The 9,720-nt window shown below is 43.7% G+C and overlaps 1 protein-coding gene across 1 annotated transcript; it reads left to right on the top strand.

Annotated features, from left to right (window-relative positions):
* The first annotated feature begins 278 nt into the window (after window positions 1-278).
* On the top strand, window positions 279-1,540 carry MOS (MOS proto-oncogene, serine/threonine kinase). Its single transcript, XM_030190151.1, has one exon. It carries the CDS (start codon window positions 343-345, stop codon window positions 1,348-1,350), a length of 1,008 nt encoding a protein of 335 aa, XP_030046011.1. The 5' UTR covers window positions 279-342; the 3' UTR covers window positions 1,351-1,540.
* Window positions 1,541-9,720: the final 8,180 nt, after the last annotated feature.

The following is a 9,720-nucleotide window of genomic DNA, read 5'->3' as shown; positions in this document are numbered from 1 at the left end:
TTTTTAGTCTCTCGTGGAGGTCTGCCTCAGCGATTTTGATCAACTCTCTGTCAATTACACAGCTATTGGCAAAAACTCCCCAACAAGTACTAAAGAAGGCAACCGTTTTGTGAAGATTAGATAGAACGTGCTAAACTTTGTCTGAAAGGTAGGGGCCGGGCCCATGCGCTGGATACAGGCATAAAAATGGTTTTTCACACGAGACCGCGCAGGTCAACTCACACCTTCTTTAACTTTCCTAATTAGTTTAGGTCGTACACGTGGCCAGTTGCAGTCAATTATTTGAAAAGGCCGAGGTGGAAGGAAGCAGATTCTTTACAGACTTTTATTTCTATCCCGGCCATGCCTTCACCCGTTCCCATGCAGCGCTTCCTGTCCAGGGAGTTATCGCCCTCCCTCGACCTCCGCCCCTGCAGCAGCCCCTTGGAAATCAGCTGCAAGCCGGGGCGGCTCTACTTGGGCGAACCCCCGGGCTCCAGGGCTCGCCGCCTGCCACCCCGCCTGGCCTGGTGCTCCATCGACTGGGAGCAGGTGCAGCTCCTGGAGCCACTGGGCGCCGGGGGCTTCGGGTCGGTCTATCGGGCCACCTACTACGGTCAAACGGTGGCCGTGAAGAAGGTGAAGCGGAGCGATCGGAACCGCCTAGCCTGTTGCCAGAGCTTCTGGGGCGAACTGAACGTGGCCAACTTGCGGCACTGCCATTTGGTGCGCCTGCTGGCCGCTAGCGCCAGCGCCGCTGAGGACCGTGACAGCCTGGGTACAATTATCATGGAGTACGTGAGCGGTAGCACCTTGCACCACGCTCTCTACGGCGGTGGTGGCCATCCGGCCCCGGAGCTTTCCCGCTGCCTGCTCTACGCCCACCAGGTGGCCCGGGGGCTGCTCTTCCTCCACTCCTACGGCATCGTGCATTTGGACCTGAAACCTGCTAACCTGCTGCTGGCCGAGGGCGACGTGTGTAAGATCGGCGACTTCGGCTGCTCCCAGAGGCTGCAGGACCTGGCCACGGCGGGAGCCAGGCGCTGCCAGCTGGGGGGTACCTACACTCACCGAGCGCCCGAGCTTCTGAAGGGCGATCGGGTCACGCCCAAGGCGGACATCTACTCTTTCGCCATCACCCTGTGGCAAATGGTCAGCCGGGAGCTGCCCTACTCGGGGGACCACCAGTGCGTGGTGTACGCGGTGGTGGCGTATAACCTGCGCCCCTCTTTCACCCCGGCTTTTACAGTTACTGGCCAGGGAAGTAAACTGAGAGACCTTATCAATGCTTGTTGGCAAGCCGATCCCGAGGGGCGTCCTACCGCTGCCTCGCTCCTCCAACATCTCACTGCCCTACAGGAGAACTGCTGACCGGGACTGTAAGCATTGACATGATGAACGCTATATCAGAGTAACTTATTTTTTTATTGTCTAATTAATTTTATTATTGATCTGATGTCAATTTTTTTTTCATGAGAAAAGAACAGAAAAAAAATGCAAGCTGTTTGCTTAAATAAATGGTTGTTTAATAAAGCAACTTTATTTCCTTTTTTTTTGTTTTGTTTTGTTTCGTTAGTGAAAGAACTGGGTCGCGACGAGGATCCCAAGGATACAGGGTTAGGTTTCTTTTCCTGTCTTGATTCGAGCAGACCGATGGTTATTCAGACACCATTCACATTCCTATAGGGGTCCACATGAAAAGTACATGACAGGTTTTTGTTACTTTTTAAATGGTACGGGATAAACGAGCTATTAAAAAAAAAATGCGGGTCTATTCTCAGCACCTACAAAAGTTCACTTGTATGGTATCGGCTGTGTTAAGTAGTAGTAGTAGTAGTAGTGTTTTTAAAAAAATGCGTGTGCTATCATAGTTTTTGTATTCATATTGTCTTGTTTCATGTGTGTGACATAGATTAACTTTATTCTAAGGCTGTAGTGGGAAATCACCAGATCAGAAGAAAGAAATACACAGCAGACTTGGGGCCGGGACATAGGTCTTAGGGTACATGCATATGATCTAGATAAGAGGAAAAAGAAGCACCCCTATTGTAATTCTTATATTATCTTGGCCCCCCGCCATGTCCTGAAATTCCCCCTAGAGAACAAAACAGTTGCGTTCCCTAATAACTTTTGTTTGATCTCTTGTGCCTTTGAAAGTTGGGTACAAATCAGCAGAAAGTATTTTTTATTATTTTTTTTTTTTTTTTAGTGCACAAACACAACATCCCACCCCAACAAAAAAAGTTAGATTTCTGGGACCACTAAGAACCAACTAGCATTTTGGAGACTAACTACAAGTTACCAACTACAAAAGAAACATGAAGGTAGTCAGGGTCCCATCATGATGTTTGGTATGGTTGCACTCATATGCTGACATGAACTTTATATGGCCATTATGTTGGCACAGGGTTGTAAAGGTTGGGACTTGAAGCAGCTGAGGTAGTCACCCCTTCTCCAGGACATGGTGTCCATTACCAGTGCTGTAAAGGTAGCCAGTCAGTGTGATGAAACGGTTGAAGTTGGTGTCACTAGCAGGAAGAAATTTTACCTCTTCCCATGTATGTGCTGACATCCCTACTGTGTGTGTTTCTGGAGACCATATCTGCAGAAGGGCAGTGGCAAGCTGGAGGTAGCTTAAAAGAGAGCACCAAAATGTTGCATGGCCCATACTATAAGCTAAGAAAACAAACATCCCCAGACAGGAGCATAGGTAAAATACATGTGAAACGTACAAAGCGAAGCCAGTGCTTTTAATGATCAAGAGAAGGGGCCAACCATCTGTATTTAGCATTTAATGTACTACAATAATAAAACTATAACTTGAACATTTCATTACTAGAAGTATCAAGCCTGAGATCCTGTCTGGAGGGTGCCCATTAAGTTAAGGATGGGGCCCTCTCGATTCCCCCCCCCCCCCAGGTTCAGGGAGGGCTGGAGATCCAGTGGGTCTCTTGTCCCCCAGTAAAGGGGTTCCTGGTGGTCCAGACCCCCCTACCTCGTGGGTTGGAGGAGGGAGGGTAGCCTGCCTCCTTCCTCTTCCTGCAATGCTGCAAAATGGCGGCACCCAGCCCTGCCCAGGGTATCCTGGGATGTGCTGGGTGGGGCTATACACCATATAAGTATGGTGCTAGCAGCCTCTAGCGCCTGCATTTGCTTCTGATCATCCCCCTTCCAGCCAAACAGCTACCCATAGGCCAGGATTTAGTAATTAAAGAAGTTGGCTACCCACTAGTAGCACCCATGAAAATCTTGGGAGTTACATTGGATTTTACACTATCATTTGAGCCCCATGTGGTGTCTTTAGTTAAAAAAAAAAAAAAAAAATCTTCTGGAGTATGAGACATCTTAGACGTGTGAGAAATTTTATTTTGAACAAGATCAGTTTAAAATAATAGTCCAATCATTGATAGTGAGTCAGTTGGACTCGGGGCTGGCATAACCATTGGAGCAGGTGAGCCTCTGGCCCAGGGTGCCAGTGATTTAAGGGTGCCAAAATACCCAGCCTCTGACCTCACTTGGTCTACAGGTTAAACTTTTTCTTCTCCCCACCCCACCCCAGTCTTTTCCCTTCTTTCTTCTTCCTCCCCCCCCCCCAACCCCTCACCCAGAGGTCCATACCAGTCTCTGGCCTCACTTGTTCTACAGGTTAAACCTTTTCTATCCCCTTTTCACTTCCTCTCTCTCTTCCCCCCCACCCCCCTCACCCACAGGTCCAGCACTACTCCTTCAACTTCTTTTACTTCCCTCGGTCCTATGAAGTTTGTTGATTGCTGGCAGCAGCATGACAAGCTGCCTTCAGCCAGCCCCTTGGTCTTCCCTCTGCCATGTTCTGCCTTTTCTGGTGCAATTTCCTATGGGTGAGATGTAGCAGAGGGAGGACCCAGGGGTTGGCCAAAGGCTGCCTGCCATGCTGCCACTGCCACTACAACCAATGTAGATTTTACAAGGCCAGAGGGGAGTGAGAGAGTTGAGGGAACAGTTGTGGACCCACTGGGAAAGAGACTGAACCAGGGTGGGAAAGAGCTGCCAAACCCATGGGAGAGGAGGTGCTTGAAGCAATGCAATAAGGGGGGGGGGGTGCCATCAAAGCAAGCTGGCTCAGGGTATCGCTATCCCTTGAGCTAGCCCTAGTTGAACTATTGTAACTTGTTATATGCAGGATGCTTGAAGAGTATAAGGAAGGCAATGGTCATACAGTGTAACAAAATTATTGTACACCACAATGTACCCTTTTAGGGAAATTAGTGATTTATAAATACTATATTGATATTTTGAAGGTGGTAAATCCTGGCACTGAATCAGAAAACTCAGCTGCAAAGGTATATCAACTAGCAGCATAAATAAATTTCCTTATTTAATCATCATAATATTAATAGTGATATTTGCATATTAATGTAGAGTATACATAATTTGGAAGTCAAAATCTCTTGTTGAGCTTGTTTTAACTCTAGACATTTTAACTTTTTTTAAACAATAACTTCTGAGCCTTAACAATGTTGCACTGTCTTTTAAGGAAACAAGTGAATGCCCACACTACACGAGGGAGCCATGCTCAAATTCCCTTGCCTGCTTGAATCATTATCCAATGATCAAGCTATTATTTTGCAAAATAAATGCAACATTGACATCATCTGTACCTGTTGAAAGATTATTCTCAAAGGGTTCTTTAATTTAATTGCTGAGACAGAACTGTTTAAATGGCAACAAGTTTTGAACTGTTGCAGCTGCAAGCAAATTCATAATAAGTGACATTGTTATTATTAAGGAATGTCATAGACTCTTGGACTATGGCTTTAAAATGTTGGAAAAGAAAAACATAGACGTGATAAAGTAATAAAAATGTGTCAAAATCTTGGATTTTCTGTTTAGTGTTGATTGTCTAAACAGTATTTTGTATTTAGTATTTTAATACTTTTTCTAACTTAGGGGCCTCTTTTACCAAGCCACACTAGAGATTCCCACACGGCAATGCCGACATGGCATTGCCGTGCTGGGAATCTGTAGTGCAGTTTGGTAAAAAGAGACCCTTATTATTTAACACTTGTAAGTACTTCATCAAAAAAGTATTCATATTTGTATTTCAAATACTTTAAATACTACTTTAGGGGTAGTATTTGTACTTGTAGTATTTTACTCAACACTGCACCTCCCCCTCCAATCAAGGACTACGCTCAATGACCTCCTCTGTGACCTGGTCTGAGGCTCTGTTCCTATTGGCCTTTCACCTCACCCTCTGGCCTTGTGGGTGCTCTTGGTCTCTCTTGACCCTGCAAGGCTGACAGTTCCATTGTGTCTTAGGAGCATGTGCTCCTCTGCTCCCCTGAAGTGAACTTGCCTTTTTACAGAAAAAGAACAGAGATCTCTTGGGTGTGCTGATGTGTAAGTTTACACTGCCTGAATATTAGAGTATATGTTTGTGCAACTGTGGCCACTTTTTTTCATTGTATGACCATACAAAGGGAAACTAGTGTTCTCCATTTGTTGCTTCTCTCTAATTGGCTGGCTGGCCCTCTTTGTATGTCAGTCAGTACTACAAGCCATTAATATTAGTTTAAGGCAGCTGCTGTTAATTTTCTTGCATGGCTGGAGAATTCCCATATTGGGCAGATGTACTTAGGTGTAACGGAAGGCGAGTGTGGCGGTTCTGACTGTGGCTGATGCATTCTCTATTTATTTATTTGCTACATTTGTATCCCACATTTCCCCACCTATTTGCAGGCTCAATGCGGCTTACATAGTACCGTGAAGGCGTTCGCCAACTCCAGTGGAGAAACAAATACAGAGTGATGTTAGGTCAGATAGGGTTCATGTGTTATAGACACAATTGGTAATCATAAAGAAGAAGGGTTATGTGGTATCCATTACGAGCTTAGGTTTCGTTGTGTTGCAGGATCCAGGCACTTAAGTTGGGTCGGTAGGGTATGCCTTTTCGAACAGGTTGGTATTTATTGATTTCTGGAAGTTAATGTGGTTGTACGTTGTTTTTACGGCTTTTGGTAGTGCATTCCACAGTTGTGTGCTAATGTAGGAGAAGCTGGATGCATAAGTTGATTTGTATTTGAGTCCTTTGCAGCTAGGGTAGTGGAGATTTAAATATGTTCGTGTTGATCCAATTGTGTTTCTGGTTGGTAGGTCTATGAGGTCAGTCATGTATCTTGGGGCTTCGCCATAGATACTTTTGTCAACCAGGATGCAGCTTTTGAAAGCAATACGTTCTTTGATTGGAAGCCAGTGCAGTTTTTCTCAAAGGGGTTTGGAGCTCACCACTGATTTTTGTGTGCTGATCTCCCATTGATTTTAATTTGAATTTCTTTATGCAGCTTAAGTACCTAGAGCCATCAATGTCATAAGTACATAGTACATAAGTATTGCTATATTGGGACAGACCAAAGGTCCATCAAGCCCAGCATCCTGTTTCCAACAGTGGCCAATCCAGATCACAAATACCTGGCAAGATCCTAAAAAAGTACAAAACATTTTATACTGCTTATCCCAGAAATAGTGGATTTTCCCAAAGTATATATATATATATACTCCTACCTTACATTTTTGCATATCCGATAGGTATTAATTATTTTTCTAATTTTTTGATATGTAAAGTACCTTAATTGTAACAATACTTTGTTCTCATACCGTTTATGACGATTGTCATTTCGGAATAATGTAAGCCACATTGGGAAAATGTGGGATACAAATGCAGCAAATAAGTCCAATTTAATAATGGTCTATAGCAGTGATGGTGAACCTTTCAGAGACCGAGTGCCCAAACAGCAACCCCAAAATCTAATTATTTATTGCAAAGTGCCAACAGGGCAATTTAACCTGAATAAGAGGTGCCGGTACTCATTGTGGGTGGGGTCACCACATGACTCCACCCCTATGATAGCCACACCCACAGCCACACCCCTTACACCAGCCATGGCGCATATAAACAGACATCATTGAAAATATTATACTAGTATAGGGGAAAAAAATAACATGGGTTTTTTTCATTATAAATCATTTCTGTAAGCTGTTACAGCTCCAGTATACCCAGTGCAAAATAAGACAGCAGATGTAAATTCTCAAATTGGACAAATTCCAAACACTAAAATGAAAATAAGATGATTTCCATGTGCCCCAATGAAAGGAGAGTTTAATTTTACTTCCATTTAATTACAATATATTCCATCTTTATAACACCAGGCTTCCCAAGGCAGATTACAACTACAATTAAGATGAACTCATCATGAAACAGGATATCCTCACTTAAATTTGGCCATATATTAAGGGAGGGTGGAAGAGAGACAATAAATAAGCCTACCCACCCCCACCCTCAACTTCCACTGCCAATTAAACTTCTAACTAATCTATAAAGAATTTCACCGTGACAAAACAAGTCCAAAGTTTGCGGATAGTACGTGGGCTCTGTCTGCTCTTCTCCTCCAACTGCCAGTCAAGATTCTTCTCTTCTGCCAAGTGCCGACGATACCGGTGGCTCGGTGGGGATGGAGTGCAGCACTGCAGCTGAAGCAGGAGTTGCGGAGCGGCGGCTGCACTGAAGACCAGTGGGCGGGCGCACTGATGTGCTGGCGCACAGGGTGCCGCAGGGGGAGGAAGATGCGACACCGTGATGTTTAGTCCAGATGGGCTGGACTGGAGACGGAGCAAACTTCCTTGGACGGGACTCGGGAGAGAGGAGCCTTATAGTGGGAGGAGACGATGCAATGAACGAGGCAGCGAATGCGGTGGAAGTGGAAGGTGCACACCGACGACACCCCCCTACTGGCTGCAGAGCTGAACAGCCAATGTGATGGCTGCCTGGGCTGCGGTGCCACGATTGCTTTTTTTTCTTTTTGTAGCGGCCATGAAGGATGAAGGAAAAGTGGCTGGGCGCGCATGCCAACAGCGGGGGCTCTGCATGCCCTCTCTGGCACGCGTGCCATAGGTTCACCATCACTGGTCTATAGACTTTTCCTTTAGAAAGCCCTCCAAACCTTTTTTTTTAAACTCTGCTAAGCTAACTGCCTTTACCATATTCTTTGGCAACGAATTCCAGATTTAATTACACGTTGAGTGAAGAAACATTTTCTCAGATTCGTTTTAAATTTACTACTTTGTAGCTTCATCGCATGCCCCCTAGTCCTAGTATTTTTGGAAAGCATAAACAGCATTTACCCGTTCAACTCCACTCATTATTTTATAGACCTCTATCATATCTCCCCTCAGCCATCTTTTCTCCAAGCTGAAGAGCCCTAGCCGATTTAGCCTTTCCTCATAGGGAAGTTGTCCCATCCTTTATCATTTTCGTCGCTCTTCTCTGCACCTTTTCTAATTCCACTATATCTTTTTTGAGATGCGGTGACCAGAATTGAACACAATATTCGAGGTGCAGTTGCACCAAGGAGCGATGCAAAGGCATTATAACGTCTTTCTTTTTGTTTTTCATTCCTGTCCTCTGAACATGGGGTGAGTGAATGAGTTTGTTTAATATTTATATTTTGAGATAATTGAATTCAAATGTTTATGAGATGTGCAAAATGGTTAGGGACCTAAGACTGAAGCTTCAATAATTGTTGCTCCTCTTTAGGGCTGACATAAAAAAGTTTTTGTAGGCCCTGGGCACACACAATCATAGGTCCCGAAGATAGTTCTACAGATCTCCATCACCCCACAACTAACTTTGATTGACTGAACAGCACTCAAACAGGTCAGAACAACAAGAGTTGAGCGTAAATTTACTAGCTTTCTGCTGGATGAATCTGGGATATTTCTTCCCAGTATCAGTAGTGAGACAGCAATTCGTTTTGGTGGGAAAGAAAGAATGAATGTGGTAGACTGTCTCCATGGATAACTTTAATAATTCTAATCTCAAAATATTTTAAAAATTTGTTACTACTAAGTATTTCGGGGGCCAGTGTAAAAACGTCAGTGCTGATGATGCTGTGCCTTGCATACAAGAGAAATAATGATCCACTAGAAAAGGTTAATCAATCAACAACTGTTTTATTTAAAATATTTATATCCTGCATGTCTTAAAATCTATTCAGTTTACAATATAACACACGTCATTTAAAAAAACAAACTCATTACAAATACATGGTATCCAAAACACTACTACTGTGATTTTTTTATTGTACATAGTTGTATTTCACTGGACAACGTTAATGTTTTCACAATGAAATAGTGTTAAAGATTTTTGAATGCTGATCACAGAAATGACATCAAAATGTTTCTAACACATGTGGTTTTCCAGAAAGTTCTTACAATACATGACATCACTAGTAAATGAATGCTATCCAGTTTAAATATTAAGTCATTTTGCCCTATTTTTATTTCTAGAAGTTCATGAATAGGTAGTTATTACATGACCTTGATGGTTAATTAAACAGAAAATATCACAAAAATGTATTAATCATGCTGACATTTTCTGCCACCTATGTGGTGAGTTCTGGCGGAAGATGCAAAGAACCAAGACTCCACTGGTGAAGAAAGCCTGTGAACTGTATTTTGGAGGTAAAGTTGGCAATCAAGACAAAAGTTGGTCTCCACAGTTGTTGTGCATCATGTGCAGTTAATCTGAGAGTTTGGATCTAAGGTTTATGGCCAGCCTTGCCATTTGCTGTCTCGGTGATATGGAGACAAGACATGTTACAGACAATTATTTCTGTTTGAAAACTGTTTTGGGTTTCCTTCTGAAAACAGTCAATTTCATATTCTATTCTGCCATCCGCTTTGAGATTAGTGCCACATGATGACAGT

This window comes from Microcaecilia unicolor, chromosome 1 (assembly GCF_901765095.1).
Source record: "Microcaecilia unicolor chromosome 1, aMicUni1.1, whole genome shotgun sequence".
In the NCBI taxonomy this organism is placed as follows: Eukaryota; Metazoa; Chordata; class Amphibia; order Gymnophiona; family Siphonopidae; genus Microcaecilia; species Microcaecilia unicolor.
This window is presented reverse-complemented; position numbering and strand designations above follow the sequence as displayed.